The sequence below is a fragment of the Ambystoma mexicanum genome, chromosome 1p (genome assembly GCF_040938575.1).
Source record: "Ambystoma mexicanum isolate Mex_15411 chromosome 1p, UKY_AmexF1_1, whole genome shotgun sequence".
Lineage (NCBI taxonomy): Eukaryota > Metazoa > Chordata > Amphibia > Caudata > Ambystomatidae > Ambystoma > Ambystoma mexicanum.
Window position 1 is genome coordinate 737349377 of NC_090921.1, and position 20780 is coordinate 737370156.

General features: G+C 47.5%; 1 protein-coding gene across 3 annotated transcripts in view; it reads right to left on the bottom strand.

Moving 5' to 3' along the window:
* Window positions 1-1158: 1158 nt before the first annotated feature.
* LOC138580024 (unconventional myosin-Ie-like) overlaps window positions 1159-20780 on the bottom strand; it is a 483826-nt gene continuing 464204 nt past the window's right edge. For 2 of the 3 annotated variants that reach the window (XM_069650257.1, XM_069650259.1), the window contains exons 27-28: window positions 2533-2714; window positions 1159-2213 (exon numbers count right to left, since the gene is read on the bottom strand). In XM_069650257.1, coding sequence (XP_069506358.1) covers window positions 2137-2213; window positions 2533-2714 — 259 coding nt within the window. In that variant the 3' untranslated portion in view covers window positions 1159-2136. The remainder of the gene's footprint in view (window positions 2214-2532; window positions 2715-20780) is intronic. The other variant, XM_069650260.1, reaches the window with a different exon arrangement.

Below are 20780 nucleotides of genomic sequence, written 5' to 3' on the forward strand. Positions count from 1 at the left end.
TCTTCTATGGCTTCTTCCCTGCAGCCCCACCAGAGTCTCAGTTGATGTGGTTAAAGGCATTGCATGCAACAGCATGAGAAACTCAACCACGACTCAATCGAAATTCCATTGGCTCCCCTACTCACCATGTAGATCGCCCATTTCAAACCCTACACATCCGAACACTGTTTGCGAAGTAGCCACTCAAAAAATACACAAAGGGGATCCAGTACGAATTAGCTGGAACCTCTACCACTACAACAGGATCAGTCACTATTACCTGCAGTTCGACCTATATTGCGTCCCAGATGAGGACATATATGACTCACTACAGTTGTTGCACTAATTCTTTTTCATTCTCTGTTCATATGTGTTTGACAGTTGCGACAATATGTCTTTTGTAGTATGTTCAATATTTGCAACAATGCCCATGAATACCGCCTTTGGAATTAATTGACGGTATCTACACTTTGCACTGTCCATTTTTGTTACACTTCTATTTTGTGTTTGTATACATGTTATGTTCAGCACTTGTGAAATTGTTAAGAAAGAAATAATGAGCATTACAATGTATTTGTTCAATGCAATTAGCAAAAACATAAAGAAAAACAATGATACAGCCAATTAAAGAGGGCTGCCCAGTCATATACAAGTTGCCGTTTCATTTATTTGAGGAATGAATTTGCGAACCGAGAAAAAGGCTTTGGGTGGGTTCAAAGGGCAGATTAACTCTAGCCAAACATTTTTGAATAATCAATGCATACATTAACCATGGTCTGCTCAAACCAATAAGTGGCAGGACGCCTTTGTTTCATATATTTCGAGCTCCTAGTCCTTCCACATAGGGCCGTCCCTCTTTTTAATATTTTTTTTTTTCTACAACTTGTGCACGGCTGCCTAAGGCCAATGCACTTTCCCCATTGGAAATAAACGGTCAGAGCTCACTTGCACTTCATCTGAAGCAGCACGTGGGCAAAGCTTTCGTAAATCCAAAGTAAGCTCTTCGTCCAAAGTGTCATACAATGCTGAGAATTAAGATGGGCGTTAGGAATTTGGTCTTCTTCACAGGATTGCATTTTTCTTGTATTTTATGGTTATTATATATGTTGTAATGCTGCATGGAAATTGTACCAAAAAAGAAGAAAATAAATTGCACACAGACACCACAAAACAATGGACTGGCACTTCACATAATTTTTATTGCGTTAGTACAACTCCAGGATATAAAAACGTAGACATTTAGTCCCCATTTTGCTTGTATAAAAATGAATCACTGGAAAGCGGATGTCTTGATGTTAGGAATTAATTTTGCAGAATAAGGATAGCCCACTGTCCCCAGAAAGTAACTCCCGGAAACAAATAGGCTAGACCATCCTGATTCCTTCTGGAGAGGCTATGATTTAAAGAAAATATAGCTCTTGTGGCAAATGTCCCACTTATGTTAAAATATTGAATACGCTTTGACCCACAAACAGGCCGTCATAAAAGAAATAATAAAGTTGCCCGCACCCCCGCTTAAAACACATAAAAATCTAGAGTCTAGGTGACACGAGCTTCGATCAGCATACAGCTGTGGAAACACCACGTCGGTTACACAGGCCACTCATCCCTGAGCGACGTTAGTTGGTCTTTCAAGTTACGCCATCTTTATATGGAGCCATGCCTCTTGCTGAAGAGCGTCCAGTGAGGCACGTTGAAGCTTAGAAATGACGCTGTCCCCCAAAGTTCTCTTCAAGCCTTTCAAGTCTCTTAATTCCAAGCTTATCCTCGCAGCACAGCAGAACCCTTTCAAATGCTTGAGCTACATTTGATATCTGTCCTGTCCCTATCCACTAAGCCATTCCCCCACCCCTAGGTGACCAATCGCATAGAACTGAACTATCATGATGTAGACATCTCAGACCTCTTCAACCCCCAACGGGTACATGTGATGGCTTAAGAATTGGAGAACGGCACGAGCACAGCTGCATGTGCCCCAAGGTCCTCACAGAGGACATGTTGGAGGACATTAAGAATTAAAGGCTGGGCTACGTAGCCGGGCATTCGCTTCCATCATTCCCTTCCCTCTACAGTCTCTCATATCCAAGTTCCAGAAAAGAGCAGCCAAACGTTCAATTGGGACTATTGGCTTGAAAGGGTTTCCAATGGCTCCCTTCTTCAGAGTTTCTCCACATAGTTCCCTGGAAACATTCCCTCTTTTCCTCGGATGCGACCCAGCCACCAACCAGTGGGATCTAGACAGGGGACAAGAGAAGGCAACACAAATCCATCAAATAGGAAGGGAGACCAGCAGGCATGATATGTCATACCACAATCGAAGGACCCGTCTCCACAATTGACACCAAACTGAAAACCATCTGCTGAAGAAAGATTAAAAGGAAAGGACAGATCGAGGAAAGGGCAATCTGGGATACAGCGATATCTCCAGCCATAGGGAATGAATAACCTCTGCAAACACCACACGGGACACGTATAACCATAGAGGAACGAGAACGGTACATCAGAAGCACAAAGGCAACTTCTGCCACAGATGCCATGAAGCAGCCGCCTTACCTTCCTTTACTATATCCAGGATGTCATTAGCATTAAAACTCAGTTCGTCTGTATCTTGGGCGTCGTAGGCAAACAGAGCACGGCACTGAGGCAGCCGTGGCTGAGGCTTTGGTTTTGGTGTGGGCTTCGATCGGCCCCCTCCAGGTACGGGCTTGGCTTCCTTGGAAAGTCTTCGGTGAAGCCTAAATTTAAAGTGAAGTAGAAAGAACCATTAACATCACACACTGCTCTTAAAAAGGAAAAAGCAATGGTGCAAGCAAAAATACGGCATTCTAATTCCTGAGCCCTTTCGGTGACGAGATGCTTCATGGCCATAGTCTGTACTGAAATGTCACCACAAGATAGTAATTTTTATAAGACGCTCTTGGTGTACTACACATCATTACTGCAAATGGCTTGCATTATCATTGTGCTTCTTCTACACCCAGCGTGAGGTGCATCGGAATGATGGTATTCCTGTGTGGTGTTTGAAAAGTGGCCAGAAAATTACAGTGCCAATGGTTGGCCCCCAATGCTATGTAGGGAAATCATAACATTTTACTGGCCCTAATAGGTGGGTGTCAAATTAAGCTTCTAATGACCACACCTCTAAATGGGTTTTCCATTACGTCACTTCTTGTCGTCCGTCACCCCCGAAAGCGGTGATAAACGCGTGCAGCGATTTATTTCCGAAATGGCCTTGCTCTGGATTTGGGGTTGCCCTCCCGGCACAGGCGACAGTGTGCACCCCACTTAATGAAATAACCATGTCACACTATGCACATCAGCCTCCCTTTAGTATACAATAAGGACCCATCCTTCATCATTCTTCCTGCCGATCTGACCCACTGGCTTTGGCGTCCCGAAATTTCCCGATGCTTAGATCCTTGGCTGTGTGAAGTTTAGTTGACGTTCCTTTAAAGGAAGAGGAAGCTACACTTCTTTGGAGCCATGAGACAACAGAAGCATCATTTAATTTCACCTCCACATTCCTTCGTGGACATCCATCATGGGTTTATCCCAGAAAAAAAATTACTTTGATAACCCTGGTTCTTTTAAGGTCAAACGAATTAACTTTATATAATGAGCCTGGACCGCCCAGGTAATGCACATCTTGTTTATAGACAAACAAGGACAAATAAGTGGTTGTCCAACAAGTGCATGAGAAACCGCAACTCTGGCACAAGAACCATTGTGGGGACAAAAACTCACCAGAGATGGTAAATGTATTGATTTTGCCACTAAATGTCAAAGCTAAGGCAAGGTTTTGAGGACCAAATCATGACCCAGAGGCATTCTTCAACAACTCCAATCAATTTTATTTCGCAACCCTTGTCTGATCATTCCTGCCACTGAGGTGTACCTCCCAATGAACACTCTTCAATTCTGCAACCTCAAGGCATATTCTCATGGCCAACATCATTGATCATTCCTGTAGCCCAATGGTACCTGCCATGGATGCCTCAGAGTAATGGTATACAGACTGTCTGATCACTTATGCTAGCATAGTATGTATGCCTCTGACCAGTCCTACAGATAAGGGGTGCATCAGCCTCTTTTACTCCCTAAAAATAGACAACTACTCCCCCAAAAAATAAAAAAAGGGAGTAAAAATACTCCCAATAAAAATGGGAAATGGACAGATAGGAGCTGGTGCCCCTGCTTTCACCCAAACAGATCCAGGGATGTGTCTGGACCAGTAGCGCACTTAGTACCACAGGTAGAAACGACTAGAATTATTGAAGAGGTCAAATGTAAGATTTAACGTGCATGAGTTACTTGGTGCAGATTGCAAATCTTCCTGTTTTACAGTTGAACATAATTGTATTTGTTACTAAAAAATACTCCCATTGCGAACGGGGCTCGTGTTTTTACTCTCTAAATAATCATTTTACTACCAGCATTAAAAAAAGGGGAGTAAAATACTGCCGTCAGCATTGCCGCTGACAGTAAGAAAATACTGTGGCCTAATGGCATATTGCACTGCCAGTGACCACGCCTTGAACCCGAGGGCATGTCCTTTTAGTGGATGAATCTTACTAATGAAGAACATTCAACCGACATCAACCAACCGTGCAACCTAAGGGCACCCCCTATGGACGACTTGCTCTAGACAGATAGTAGTATATCAGTGTGTTGCTCAGTTAACATTAGACCATGCAAACAATAAGCAATATTTTAAAAAATACATTAGTCTTTCGCAAAGAATAAGAAAATTCAATACTTTTGCATTTTGTTAAAAGGAAAAAAGTCATAAAAAAACGGAATACTACCAATGTTCCAAAAAAGAGTTAACTAATTTTATTTTCAGCACACGTGTTTCTGAAAATGCCAATCATTAACAAACCCCCCAGAAATAGAGGTGTTCACGTGGCTCTGGGGGAGGGAAATAAGAGGATTGACAGGGTTTTTAGAGCTGGTACCAAAGTACAGGGGCGGACAGCACTCCAGGAGAGGCAATATGGATAAATATGCACATTTGCCAGAAGAAACAGCCAGTATCTCCACAAAACGAAAGAACAAGTTACTTTCTTACCTGGTAACGTTCTTTCGATAGGATGGTCCGACGACGTATTACATATCTATGACAGGTAATGTCCACAGCGGTGCTGCTTCGGAAAATCTTTGGCGTCTGCATCCTGCGTCGATGACGTCGATGCGCCGTCCCCGAGGACCTCCTCCGACGGCCGATGTCACCCAATGTGATAAGTAGGACGCATGACGCCCATAGCCTCAGTTATAGTTTTTTCCCAGAACGTGTGCCTCCAGTTTTTCTGCCAGTCAGACACACGAGGCCTTGCGGAACGCAAGCTGCAATCGCAAAAGAAATTCTGCAGCGGGGAAGGCAGGGAGGGAGCGATATGGAATACGTCGTCAGACCATCGCATCGAAAGAACGTTACCAGGTAAGAAAGTAACTTGTTCTTCGAGGGGATTGGGTCCTCCGACGTATTCCAGATCTATGACAGACTCCCAAAGCAGTACCAAGCAAGGAGGTGGGAAAGAATTTAGAATAAATTTAGCATGCCCAATCAAATTGCGGAATAGAGAACTGCCTTGCCAAAGGCCAGATCTTGCCCCCTGATGGAATCGAGGGAATAGTGATGTACAAAAGGATGTACTGAAGCCCAGGTGGCTGCATCACAGATGTGACAAATAGGAACTCCCCTCTACAGGGCAGAAGACGCAGCCACTCCTCTGGTAGAATGGGCCCGCAAGCCAGCCGGAGGGTCCTTACCCGGCAAGCGGTAACACTCGGAGATAGCTAAAACAATCCGAGACAAAGTCCGTTTCATCACAGCTTGTCCCAAACGCTTTCCAGCATAACCAATGAAAAGTTGATCGTCCACTCTGACCCGGGACATGCGCGAGATATAAAAGCTCAACGCTCTCCTAGGATCAAGCCTATGGAGCCTCTCCTCTTCCTTACCAGGATGTGGAGGAGGATAGAACGCCGGAAGAACAACCTTCTGGCTCAAATGAAATTCCGAAACCACCTTCGGAAGAAAAGAAGGACGAACTCTAAGGACAACCCTGTCCTTGTGAAATACAGTGAAGGGTGGCTTCATTGAAAGTGCCTGTAACTCACTCACTCTGCGAGCGGAAGTAACCGCAACTAAAAACACAGTTTTCAGAGTTAACAGCCTCAAAGGGCAAGAATGTAAAGGCTCAAACGGAGCACCCATAAGAAACTTAAGAACAAGGTTTAAATCCCAACCGGGCACCAGGAAAGGTGACGGAGGGAACACATTAGTGAGCCCTTTCAGAAACTGTGAAATTAAAGGGATTTTAAAGTAAGAACACTCTTCAGACGAGCGCTTAAAGATGGACAGCGCCGCCAGGTAACCTTTAATGGTCCCCACTTGCAAGCCCCTGTGGGCCAAAGAAAGCAAAAAAGACAAAACCATGGGAATGTCGCATTCAAAAGGATCCACATTCTGAACTCTGCACCAGTCGCAGAACTTTCTCCAACGGCAACGGTACAGAGACTTAGTTGCTGGCCGCCTGGCCGAGAGCAACACCTCCATCACGTCTTCAGGGAGGTCCCAATCCTTATACCTCAACCTTTCAGAAGCCAAGCGTGAAGATTGAGGGATCTGACCTCTGGATGGAGAACCTGACCCCCCTCCCGTGAGAGCAGATCGTCTCGGTAGGGAAGACGACGTGGAGGGCAGATGGACAAGTCTAGAAGTTCCGGGTACCACGTCCTCCGGGCCCACGCCGGAGCAATGAGGATCATCCGGGAACCGAACCCCCGTAACCTCCGCAACACTTGCGGGATGACGGGGACTGGAGGAAACGCGTACAGCAGTGGGAATGACCACTCCACCACGAACGCGTCTCCTAAGGCTCCTTTTGGAGGAAATTCCTGCGAGCAAAACCTTTCACACTTCCGGTTGACACTGGAGCCGAAGAGATCCACTTGAGGGGTCCCCCAAAGGGTGAAGATCTCCAGGAGAATCTCCTGAGCCAGCTCCCACTCGTGAGAGATCGTGCTCTGCCTGCTCAGAGCGTCCGCCATCTCGTTGTCGTCTCCGGCCAGATGAACTGCCGAGATCGAAACTTCCTGCTGGATGGCCCAGAATTCGAGCTGCATCGCCTCCCTGCACAGCGGAAGTGACCCTGCCCCCCACTTTTTGTTGAGGTAGTGCATGGCCACGGTGTTGTCCGTCAGAATCAGGACACTCTTCCTGTGCACCGTCGGCAGAAAAGCCTTCAGGGCTAGCCTGACGGCCCTCAGCTCCAACAGATTGATATGGAGTCTGGACTCCGATGGAGACCAACGACCGCTGACTGTCAGCCCGTTGGCATGAGCTCCCCATCCCGTGAGGGATGCGTCCGTCACGATCGTCACCTCCGGCCAGGGCAGCTAAAATGGGGCACCCTTCATCAGATTGCCCTCCACGGCCCACCACAGAAGGTCCCGGGGTACCGAGGGCGGCACCTGAACAGGGTCCGACAGCCTGCCGGAGGACTGAGACCACTGGAGCTTGAGCACACACTGCAAAGATCTCATCCGCAGACGAGCCTCTGGCACCAGAAGAATGCAGGATGCCATGAGGCCGAGCAGTCTCAAGAACTCGGACGCTGGGAGAGTCTGGGCAAACTGGAACTTGTGCACCATCTGCTGAATGTAAAGAGTCCTCACCTGAGGAGGAAAACACTGCCCCAGGCTCGTGTCGAGCACTGCTCCGATGTAATGGAGCCGCTGTGTTGGTGTCAAATGGGTATTCTTTAAATTGAGGGAGAAGCCCAGCCTGTGAAGGGAGTGGCAGGTGACGGACAGATGATCCAGGACTTGCTCGGGAGAGCTCCCCCTGATCAACCAAGGTAGGGGTAGACGTGAATCCCCCTTTCCTGAGATGCGCTGCCACCACCACCATGAGCTTGGTGAAAACCCTCGGGGTGGAGGTCAATCCGAACGGCAGGACCCGAAACTGAAAGTGCGAGTCGCCAACCGCGAACCTCAGGTACTTCTTGTGCTTGGGATGGATCGGCACATGGAAGTAAGCATCCTTGAGGTCGAGAGACACCAACCAGTCCTGAAGTTGAAGGGCCTGGAGGACTTGAGAAAGAGTCACCATCTTGAACTTGTCCTTCTTGAGGAGTTTGTACAAACCGCGCAAGTCCATGATGGGTCTCAATCCCCTGTCTTTCTTTGAAATCAAAAAATAAGGGGAATACCATCCCTTGTTCCTCTCCGCTACAGGCACCAGTTCTATGGCGCCTTTCTCCAGCAGGGCTTGAATTTCCTGCGCAAGGAGCGGGTCCAACTCTTCAAAGAGAGGTTCCCTGGTGGATTGTCGTGAGGCCTCTGCCGAAAAGGAAGACAGTAGCCGTGGGTTATGATCTCCAGAACCCACACATCTGAAGTAATGGCTTGCCACTCTACAAGATGCTGCGCCAGCCTTCCCCCAACCGGCGAACCATGGGACCTGGCCTCATGACTGAGCGGTAGCGGCTGCGCCGTTGCCTGAGGGCAAAGAGGCAACTGCCTGAGCGGCCTTGGCACCTCGAGGACCTTTGTTTCCACCTCTGGCACTCTTATGATGGCCTCTTTGACTGCTAGCTCCTCTCGCTTTACTGAAGGACGAGTAATAGCGAAAGGAACCTCTCCTCCATTGCTGTCCCCTAAGACGAAAAGGCGGAGGTTGTCGAACTGCAGCGCCCAACGATTTCGCTGCAGCTTTGGAGGTCTGCAACCTCTCAAGGCTCTCGTCAGCCTTGCTGCCAAAAAGGTGTTAACCGTCAAAGGGCATGTTGAGGAGCCGGGACTGCACATCAGGAGCGGACCCAGACTTCCTCAACCACGCAAACCTGCGCATTACGGTGCTCGCCGCCATGGACCGGCTGACACAATCCGCCAAGTCCAAACCCAACTGAACAGCCTCACACATGGCATCCTTGCCATCCTGAACCATAGCAAGGAAACCATCCCGTTCGTCCCCTTCGGGAATATGATCAGCCGCTAATGCAACACAGTTCCACAGAGTGTGCGTGAAACGAGACAAGGCACATATGGAGTTGGCCGCCTGAAGCGCCATACCCCAGAAGAAAACACTTTCTTCGCCCAGCCGTCAAAACGTTTGTCATCCCTATCCGGAGGGATGGTAGGATACGACGCCGTAGCCGCCTGCACCACCAAACTCTCCGGGGTGGGGTGCCTAGACAAGTAGCAGGGGTCGCTACAGGCTGGACGGTATTTTCGCAACAAAGACTTGCCCACTGCCGGGAGACTCTCCGGAGCAGTCCTAGCCACCGCCACCCTTCTCTGCAAAGCCATATGAAAAGGCAAAACCGGGTCAGTGGGTGGACAGATATCAAGGATGTCGGTGAGATCATCCTGAATGAACTCCCCTGGGGGAGCGGACCAACCCAAGTACTCGGTAACCCGAGACATAAGGCGCCGATATGACGAATCGGCATGAGTGCCAGGCTACGGCCGACAAAACTCCACCTCCGGAGAGGTGTCCAGTCCACTGGCATCATGCAGTGACTGCCGCAGGTCATCAAACTGACTATGGCCCGAGATAAGGTCATCTGGAACCGTAACCGGAACCAGGCCGCCATCAGATCCTTCATCACCCTCTGAAATGTACTCCAGGCGGGGAGAGGAAGACCTCTGCGGACCAAAGCAGTGCCGGACCTTAGCCACAGCCTTTTTAGGGGCAAACCCTGTGCCACGAGGCCCCTCCGACACCATCGCCTCGAAAGGCGTTGAGGGCGCCCAACGAGTCAGCGCTGGCGTCGACAGAAAAGGCGTCGAGGGTGCCGAACGAGTCGGCGCCGGCGTCAACGTCTAACGAATCGGCGTCGACGTCAGGTGCAACGCCTCCAGCATCGGCGGCGTCGACACAGTCCTCTAAGCCGGAGCTCCGAGAGTGTCTCTCGACAACCTGGGCACCGACGGCATCGACGACCCCCTCGAAGAGGGAACCTCAAGAGAAATCGTCGACGACCTCGGCGCCCCAGGCGTCGACGCCTTCTTCGAAGATGGCACAGGATCACGCGGTCTCGAGCGCGTCGAGGACCGGGACCTGGAATGGGCATGGCGAGAACGGCTACCCTTGTCCGAACGGGATCTCTCCCGCGAGCCGTGCCGACCACCTGAGCCCGAAGGCGTACGGGCAGTGTCTCTCGACCGGTGCCGACCGACCCCACTCGGAGGCGCAGACGGACCGGCGCCCTGCGATTCCAGAATCGCTATCATCTGCTTCCTGAAGGAAGCCCATTCCTCCGGTGTCGCTTGCATGGAGGGATAAGCGACCCGCCGACGGGCGGGGTCCTCGGAAGAGGACGGGGAAGGCGACCTATGCCGGCGCTTCCTGGAGTGCCTAGAAAAGGCGGAGGAGTGGCGAGACCGACTCCTGGAAGGAGACCCACCGGACTTCCGACGACGACACGGAGTCACCCCTCGAGTCATCGGTCGAATGCCCTGCAGACCTTGACTTCCGGGGCTTAGACACCCGACCTATCGACAGTTTCTTCTTGCGTTCTCGCAAGGCCTTCGCAGTGAGCGACTGGCAGTCGACAAAGTCGTCCGTATCGTGGGCCTCCCCGAGGCACCAGAGGCAGGCGTTGTGCGAGTCCGTGACCGACATCTTGGACCCACAGTCCCCGCAGTTCTTAAAGCCCGGACACGGGGTCGAAGATGAGAAAGACATCGCCACAAACAACCGAACAGGTTCAACAAACCGAGAAAGAAAACAGTAACTCCAACGAGTCGAGGCGTACCGAGATTCACGAAGCGAACACGTTCGCGGAAAAAACGGAACTGAGGCTATGGGCGTTGTGCGTCCTACTTATCACATTGGGTGACGTCGGCCGTCGGAAGAGGTCCTCGGGGACGGCGCATCAATGTCATCGACGCAGGACGCAGACGCCAAAGATTTTCCGAAGCAGCACAGCTGTGGACATTACCTGTCATAGATATGGAATACGTCGGAGGACCCAATCCCCTCGAAGTGTCCTTTATTAAAGTGCAGTGGATTCGAAATTAGCAGACGACGCATTTCGCGGTAACAGACCGCGTGTTCACATAAGAGTCTCGACAACAAGAAAGGACTAATAAACATATCCAAGTCTATATGGTTGCATGGCTAGAGAGTCTCCGGACCGGCATGGAAGTCCATTGAATAGCCATGTGTGCCTGCACGGACATCTTGTAATATTACAAATTAGCAGAGAATGGCCAACAGCACTGTTGTAAAGAAGTTGTAAAAAAGTAGTAAGCCTCTCATAAGCAAACTCAAGCGAGAAAAGCTACATGTGAAGAGACGCGGCATCCATTCAGACACAAACCGATAAATTCACTGAGTTTGCAAATCTCATAAGCGGTTAATGCGGGTGTACGTTATTATGCAATACGTCTGTGGTTACTAAACAACATTATATGTTGCTATTATGCGACATTAGATAACAATGAAAGGAACAATTTCCATTGAGACAGTGGCATGATTATCATGACAGAGGTTGTAGAGCATGACCTGCTGATAAACAGAGGGCTGAAAACATTAATGTAAATGGCCAGCTCCACTGTCAGGACATATGCTAATACAAATGTCTCTAAAAAAACAGGAACCACAGAACAGAAATGGATAACATTGCCGCATTTCCCTTTAAAATATAGAGTGAGTGGATGCCATCTTAAATAAACTCCAACAAACATTGTATGTAAAACGGCACGTTCTCTGCCCACATTGATATTTGGAAAAAAGCAGTTATTAGAGTTACAAAATGGAGGTCTGGTCACTGACATCCGCCCATAAACAAAAACGCTAGCATTGCAATACACGTTGAATTAAAATAGCATAAGCATATGTGCAAATATTCCAGGGCGCGTTTAACAGTTCTAATTACAAGGTGCTGAAAAAACGGATGCACTAAATATCACCTCTCCTGGTGCATCTTATTGCAAACCAATACGATGCATCCTACAGTCCCTAAATGGCACTTCACTACACACTATCACAGCTTGGGATGTTTATCCAGGCTCCATGCACAATAAGAACCATGACCTTCATTTAAATTAAATTCCAACAATATGCTCCTGTAATTTGGAACCGGGAGACCAGCCACGTACTTTATTTTGCAGGCTAATTCATCTTTTATAACATGCCTAATACCAGAGACCAGTCTGTATGCGTGGGACCAGTATTCAGACCTGTGGTGCTCTGCGTTGTCTTGCTCCAAGACAAACGCATTGCCCCAGAACTATCCACCCGGCCCTAAGAAGAGATGAAGCCCGGGGGTTTGATGGAGAGTGTATCCTATCACACGCAATACTCAGCAATATCAGAGATTTTAAAAACTACTTTAAAAAAGGGAGTGGGAGCACATATTCTTAGGTGAGATCTTCATGAAACCTCATGGTTTAGGTGCCCTCTAGTGCTCCATATAAAATATGGGAAACCTTTAGATTTGCAATTTTATGGAATGTTACCAGTGCAGCACCCACAAGAGGAATTCTTAGCCTACAGATTTCTGTGGGCAAGATTGAAACAAGCCACTGTGACTTCATCGATCGAGATGAGGCCTTGCTAGGATTTCAATGCTTCATTGGTGCGTTTACAAACCTTTCCCTCGAGGCAATAAAAAAGGGTCCATGTCTCTGCTCTGCACCATCAATGCCACCCTTACATTATATGCAGTAGGCAATGGAGTAATCCAAAAGGGCTCCTGTACACGCCAAGGAGTTATTCCCCTATAACGGGACTTAACTTCCTGTGCTGTTCATAAAGGATGCTCTTCCCAAAAAGTGTCCTCAGTCAAAAACATAGCAGTAGGATTCAACTACCTCCAGTTTATGCCCATTTAGCCACATAGTCAAAGGTCCTCCATAGTCGTTTCAATGATGATTTTATGTTTTTAACTATTGCAAGGGTGCAGAAAAAGGACTCCGACACAAAGATGGCATGTTTGGGGCTATGAATGTGTATTAACAAATGTAGCCAGGGAAAACCGATCATTCCCCATTCCTAAAATGAGTTTCCCTGCCTCAATCTAAGGTGACTGCCAGGATGCCTGTTAAAGTAAAAACGTCCACCGTCCTGTGTCAAGAAAACCTTACTTCTGGCCATTACACTGTAAACTAAGAAATGAAGCATTACTGTTCTGATACCAGGAGAATGCATTCCTACTCCTGGTCTATGGTCACAAGTTCCACAAAGTGTCTCTTTAGTGGGCAAAGAGAATGCCTACCTTTTCTGGGCTTACAGTCTCAAAACGACCAGGGGGTTGGGGGGGGGGGGGGGGGGGGGTTCTGAACAACTCCCTTACCCATGGCCTTACTCATGGCCTCAAATTTCCAAAACAATATTTCAAACAGAACCTGGTGAATGACTCCCTGCCCCAGGTAACACAGTTCCAAATAATATCTACTTCATGAGCCAGGAGAATGCCTCCCTTCTCTTGGCATTCTAAAGTTCCAACCAATAGCTCAGTCTTAAACAGCCTGTGGGAATGACTCCCTTCCCCCAAGTCAAAGTTCCTAAAACAATATTCACTTTCTCAGTGGGCCAGGAGAATGTCTCCCTTCTCCTGGCGTTTGGTTTCAGTCGCACAAAGACTCAGAGGAATGACGCCCTTCCCTAGGTCTGTCGGATCTTCCTCATGGATCCAAGTTAGCAGGAGAATGACTCCCTTCTCCTGGTATTTACCTTATGCTTCACAGTTACAACACCCTGAGTGTTACGAGGGTCACAACCCTGGCTTCTCTCTTCTTTGGTCTGGCCCACATGGTCCACTTCCCTGCCAAGTACTGCCACAAGGAAGATGACTTGTGTAGTTCGGGTCCCCGACCCCAGTTTCTCTCCCCTTCTCTTTATGTCTCTTTGGCTACCTAACTTGCCAAGTCCTGACACAAGGAAGATAGTCCTGTTCTTTATATTTGTTCAGGGTTATTGCATCCTGTACCTTCCGGCTCCTATCGGTCCCACGTCTCTCCTGTTACCGTCTGTGTTCCTGGGATGAGTGGCTGGTTCTTCCTGAGGGGTCTTTCCTACTCTGTGTGCTGCGTGGGCATCTCTGTGCTCAGTTGCCTTCACCTCGCGTGATCTCCTGCCCGGGCCTTGGAGCAATGGTCTGGATGCTGCCTCTTGAGTTTGCGTCACTGTCGGGCAACCTTGCATTACCGACTGGATGTCGTCGAGCAAAGGAATCCCATTGGCCTCTTGACCCCGGGAGCAGAATGCTCGCGGCTCCGTCCTGGCCTTCTGTTTGTCTCCTTTGTGCTTCTCTGGCTTCATAGTCTCATGTCCTAGTTGGCTGTGTCTCTCCAATAGGCCGTTCTTCCTTAGTTTTTATTGTGCAAAAGGAACCACGCATCTGCGGAAGTCTATACCGCTGCAGTTATTTTTGGGTATTGCTCTTCATTGCTCCCGTGTGCTCCACCTCGTCCCAGTACATGGGAGTACCTACGTTCCTGATGTTCTTCTCAGTACTTTACAGGACATTAAGGCAATATATTTTACAACGGTACATAGGGCTACTGTCTACAAAGAGGTTAGGAGATGGAGGCTAGAGTGTGTGTGGGCGTCTGATGTTATAAGGACTTACCCTGGGAGGGAAGGAGCGGTGGGGGGGGGGGGGGTATTCTCTTATTGAGATCCTCCTGCATTATACCACCAGAAGGGGTACGATCTGGTAGCAGCCTCACCTCCCTGGCCTCGTTGGAACGGGTTCCCCCTCGGGAGAAAAGACAACATCCAGTGATTCATCACACTATTTTAACATTAGATTTTGATGGTAGCTAATCTCTGCCAGGGTATCCACAGATCACTTCAGTCCAACTGAGCGTTAGGTTAGATTTTCATGTATATGCCAAATCACCTTCACATGTGAGACCCCAGCACTTTTTGCTGGACTTGTGGATTCTTTTTCTGTGACCCCAAGTGCGTGGGAACGTTTGTCCCCCCACTCACTCTTTCTTTTACTCTTGCTATGGGTGTAATTTTTCGTACTCTCCATACTTTATTTTTCAATCTATACTTTACTATAACATTTTGGGCATCTACATTGTATTAATGCAGCACACAACACTTTTTGTGCAGTGTTGCTGGGCTGCCCGTTGGGCTTCCCTTTTTATTTTCTTTTGACTTGCAGAACACGCCTTCAAGGGTAGAGAGGGACTTTCATCCCCTCTATATTTTATATTGTGAGACCAGCACACACCACCTTATGTGGAGTGCTGGCGGGGGGTGGGGGGGGGTTACCCTGTATCCCCTTTTTCACTGCTCCTGTAACATTTCTGTTACAGTGACAAACGTACTATTATGGCTGGTGGCAGTGGACATATTTTACTGACTTTTGTGTCATTTTTACCTGCAGGCTGTCATCACATCCACGGTAATGCACAGAAGTGTCAGTTTATTACCAATATGGGTTTACTCCCCTTGAATAGCATATTGCCATTCTAAATGTGTAACACTAGGTTTTGCTTACCTTGAACTGCTTACTGCCTGTCTGAAAAGAAGTTACTGCTTGCCTTCGAATTGTGTTTCACTATTCTGAAAAGTAACATTGGTATAGAACGACATATTCCTGGAATAGAATAAGTCTAAGAGTTTATTACCAATACGGTTTTACTCACCTTGAATAGGTTACTGCCATTCTAAATGTGTGTACCGAGTTCTTACTTATCCTTGAAGTGCACACTGCCCCTATGAAAAGTAATTCCAATGTTCTTGCTTCCCTTAGAATTGTGTTACACTATTCTGGAAGGTAATGTTGCTGTAACTATATTAAAAAAAAAATAGGTAACATAGTGCACTATCAATAAGATCTGCTTACCTGCTTATTGTCAGTCTAAAAGTCTTACTAATATGGTTTTACTCCCCATGAATAGTATACTGACATTCTGAATGTGTAACACTAGGTTTTGCTCACCTTGAACTGCATACTGCTATTCTAAATGTAGATTATGCTTTGGTTTACTTACCATAAGCACTGTGTTGGTTTTTCTAATGTGTTTATGACTTCTAATAGTACTTAACTTTAAGAATTCTCTTTGCCTGTGTATATATAAATTATCCTTTATTTTTACAATACATCAGCGTGTAAGTGTTTCTTTGGACCATATGTATAAGTCTGACTGCTCTGTCCACGCTACCAAATTAAGTAGTACAGGTCTGTACTAAGAGTTAGAGATTTCTGTACTGCCCTGAGGAATAGTTTTATGAAGCTCCTTGTGTGGACGAGGTATGGTCAATCAAAACAGTAATTCATGAAGATAACTGTACCAAGAAGGAAAGGGCCACGATTAGGCAACAATGTGCCACTTGGGTAACAGAGGCATTGCCAAATCACTAGCAACAATGACAAATCGTTCAACTGGACATAGCCCACTGAGAGTAACTGTTAAGATGGATATTTGGAATCAACCCTGTGGGCAGATTCTGAAAGGCCAACCTATTATAAAGAACATCCAAAAGCCAACTATCAAGGTTGTTTGCAGAACAGTAAGGCCAAGACTCGGGAGAATACGGGGATGGTGAATAGCTCGATATCCGACAAGACACCACTCTTAATAATACAAATTAGACAGTATGCATAAAAATACATTAGGACTTGAAACACACTTTTTGCAATGAAAATAAAATGTAAGATCACTAAATACACAGTATGCAAATATATACATTCACCACAGCGTGATCTTACTAAAGAGCAACAACACTACTTTTTAGACCGTGTAAGGCAGCAGGGGTGATCGCCCGAAGCTCCCAAGAGGTTTCAAGTAAGGGAGAGGCCTCAGAGTGTGTTGTAGAGGCTTGGGGAGGATGGAGGGGCAGGGGGATGCTCATAGAAGTTGCATTTTGAGTAGGATGGTGCTTGCGCAAACATACATTGCATGAGGAGTGAAGCACCATTTTAGATATAGGCAGACATATTGAAATTGAGGCATATTGCGGCGCTGCAACCAAGACAGGGCACACCAGAATATGTTGCAACATGGGCAGCAGTGCGAAAGGCAAGAGCCACAGAGATTGATAAACCTTCCATTGTCTTATGCTTCCAGCACTCGTCCCCTAGAAGGAATGCATCCAGCAAGGCCATAAGGGGGCTGGGAGCTCTCTGTTATAGTGCACAGATGTCCCCGTCCTCGAACCCCAGAATTCCAAGGTACCATCCAGCCCCAGACCACCGATCATAAAGCCATTACACTTCCAATCGATAAGGAAAGATCAGAAAGCAGAGACAGGCTGTGCTTCATGTGATATGTGCTGCAAGGTGCCGGGAGGGCCAAAACAACAAATCGAAAATGAGGGTGGGGAGATTTGGAAGGGCGTCGACGTGTCTGGAATCAGGCTGGGGTTTGTAAATTGCGGTGACCTCGAAAGTATCCTCCAAGCCCATGTCTGCAGTACGAGGTGCACAGTAGGTTAGAGATAGGGAATGTATTGTTTTTCTTACTTCTAATTGGCAATTAACTGCTGCTTCGTGCCCAGTGATGTATACAGAGGAGCCCATGTGGAATAAGACTGACAGAAGGGGCTGGGACGAATGGCCTGGCATCCCTTATGGAGCAGGTAGCCTATGTATAGGCTTGCACCAACCAGCCGTTCGGATTTGTAACCTATGTAACTTATTTCACTGAGGACACTGTGTCTTTTGAACTTGTTGCTTGTGGCGATTTTGCCATAATGTTCTGTGGCAGCAGATTTCTTTGCTGGTGCATACTATTTTTGTTGAAATAAACCTTGTTCTCTTTGCAAGAGTTGTGCTGCGTCTTTTTTCCCTAGTGGGTTGCATTTTGTCTGGTGTGAGCGCTGAGGGGTTTCTCTACATTTTTTTTTTTTTTTTTTTAATAACATATTTTATTTATTTTATAAACGTAAACATATACATACAAGTTAATAACAAGTCATCGCTCGGGCATACAGGCAATCACTAAGCATAGCTCTTCATGCACATTGCAAGTTTCAGAGTTTTAGGTCCTTCATGAAATGGGTTACTAGGCGTCCAAATTATACATTGTGCAGATGAGTCTTCGCAGGACTCCAAACGTTTATCAAGTCTATTCATGGGTTCGCAGATCCCTACGTGTCTTCCCATTTTTGCCAGATCTTGCGTGCTTTCCCTGTCAAGTCTATTCATGAGTTCGCAGAGCCCTACGTGTCTTCCCATTTTTGCCAGATCTTGCGTGCTTTCCCTGGGCACCCTCTGGTAGTGTATATTCTCATTTCCATTTGCACACAGATATCCACGTCTGTTATCCATTGGTCACATTGAGGGGATAAGGGTGAGCCCCACAATTGGGCCAGATTCCTCTTTATGAGTCCCGTGGTTGTTGCCAGCATGAGTTTCTCATATCGGAGGATGTCTAGGTCGTCATCCATCCCTAGTAATAGCAATTTGGGGTCCATGGGTATTCGTCGGCCGATGACTGCCGATAACCTGTCACAACATTTCTGCCAGAAAATTTGGATTCGTGGGCATTCCCACAAGATGTGAAAAAAGGTCCCCCTCGCCTGTTGGCACCTTAGACAGTTGGGATCAGTTGCTCTCCCCCATTGATGTAAAGCTTCTCTCGGATAGTATACCCTGTGTAGAATTTTGAGTTGGATCAATCTGATTCTAGCCGAGATGGCAATTTCCCTCGGATACATGAGTGCTTTGATCCATTCTTCCGGTTGTATTGGTCCCACATCTCTTTCCCATTTTGCTTTCAGATCTGTAAGTTCCGTTGTGGCGAAAGAGGCTATTGCATTGTACATTGTGGAGGTTATTTTATTATCGATACGATCTACCACGATGTTTCTCTCAATTGGTGTGCAATCTGGAATGTTCGGTGGGTCGATCTCACATGTGATAAGTGCGTGATGTATTTGTCTGTAATGGAAGTGTTCTGTGGGGGGTAGGTTGAATTTGTCCTGCAGGGTCTGGAATGGTATTATTGCTCCATCTTGTATTATGTCTGCTAGCCTTGTTATCCCAGCTGATTCCCAGGTCGCCCATTTTGGGATTTTACTTAGCTCCGGCAGACGTTTGTTACGCCATAGGGGCTGTGCCAGCGTGAGTTTCCCATCCCATCCCAGGTGCTTGTGTGCATCTAGCCATATTTGCGTTCTATGTGCTCTAATCGTGTTGGGGATCATGCGTACCCTACTATTGTAGAGGGTCTCTAATGGGGTGAGCCCGGCACTCATCTGGCTATCCGCTTTAATATGTGGTAGTTCAGGGTTGTTATGCAGGATATCATTTATCACCGGCATCTGGGCTGCCCAATAATATGTTTGTAGGTGGGGCAGTCCTATACCTCCTTCCCATGCGGAACGTTGTAGGGTTTTGAGCGCGATCCGTGGATGCCCTCCACCCCAGAGGAGCTTTCTGAGAGTCTCATCTATTTTTAGGAATTCTATCTTGGGTACATACAGTGGGGCGTTTTGGAGGATGTACACGAATCGTGGCAGAGTGAGCATTTTAAACATTGCCGCCCTTCCTAGCAGGGTGAGGGGTAGGGTCATCCAGTGTTTCACATCATTCGCGAATCTATCTCTGATTGGATGGAGATTTTGGGGAACATATTGCGTGAGGTCCGTCGCAACCTGTACCCCAAGATATCTGAAATGCTCGGTTTCTACTCTATATGGGCAATTGTGTAGAGCTGTCGTATCAGTTCCTTGGATCGGAAAAAGGATGGATTTGTTATAGTTTACCCGTAGACCACTAAATGCTCCGTATCTATTTAGTATTTGGGTGACGATGGGGTATGATACTAGTGGATCACTCATGTAGATCAGTAAATCGTCGGCATAGAGGGAAACCCTATCCTCCCAATCTCGGGCCCACCGGAACCCCTTCCACAACTGTGATTCTCTCAGCATTATTGCCAGGGGCTCGATTGCCAGTGCAAATAGCATTGCCGAAAGGGGACAGCCCTGCCTGGTCCCTTTACCCAGGTTAATACTACGTGATGTCCACCCGTTTACCCTTATCTCAGCTGTCGGTGTGTTGTAGAGCAGCTTGACCCAGCCTATGAATTGCTCACCCAACCCCATTTTACCCATAATGCTCCACAAGGCCTCCCAGTGGACTGAATCGAAGGCTTTTTCGAAATCAATCGCGAGGAGTGCTAGTGCATCCCGCAGCGATGGAGACTTCTCAATGGCGGCATGTAGCCTGTGGATATTCATTCGTGTGGATCTCCGTGGCATAAAGCCACATTGGTCTGGATGGATAAGGGTGTGTATGACTGTCTGGAGCCTGTTAGCCAGTGTCTTGGCCAGTATCTTAGCTTCTATGTTTATAAGTGAGATCGGCCTGTAGGAGCTGCATATGTTTGCTGGTTTGCCTTCCTTATGTATCACCACTATAGTGGCCTTTCTCAGATCCGGGGGCAGAATTCCTTTACCTTTGGCATATAGGAACATTTTATGCATCTGTGGTACTATGTGCTCATTGCCGATCTTTTTCCAAGCTTCCACTGGGAAGCCGTTAGGCCCTGGGGTTTTCCCATTTTGGAGTTGGGATAGGGCTGTCGACAGTTCTTCCTCTGTAATCTCTGTTTCCAAACTCGCTCTTTGCGTATCGCTTAGGTGTGGAATGGTGAGTGTGTCCAGGATGCTGGGATCCAGTGCAGTCGTCGGGGGAGCGTACAATGCCTCATAGTACTCTGCAAAGGTTTCAGCAATGCTTGAGTCGGTATAGGTCTGTTCTGCATTCCTGGTAGTGATACATCTTATCTGGTGTTGACCCTCCTCTCTTTTTTCCAGCCACGCCAGCATTTTGCCGGCCTTGTCTCCAGTCTCGTATAGCCTGGTACGCATTGTC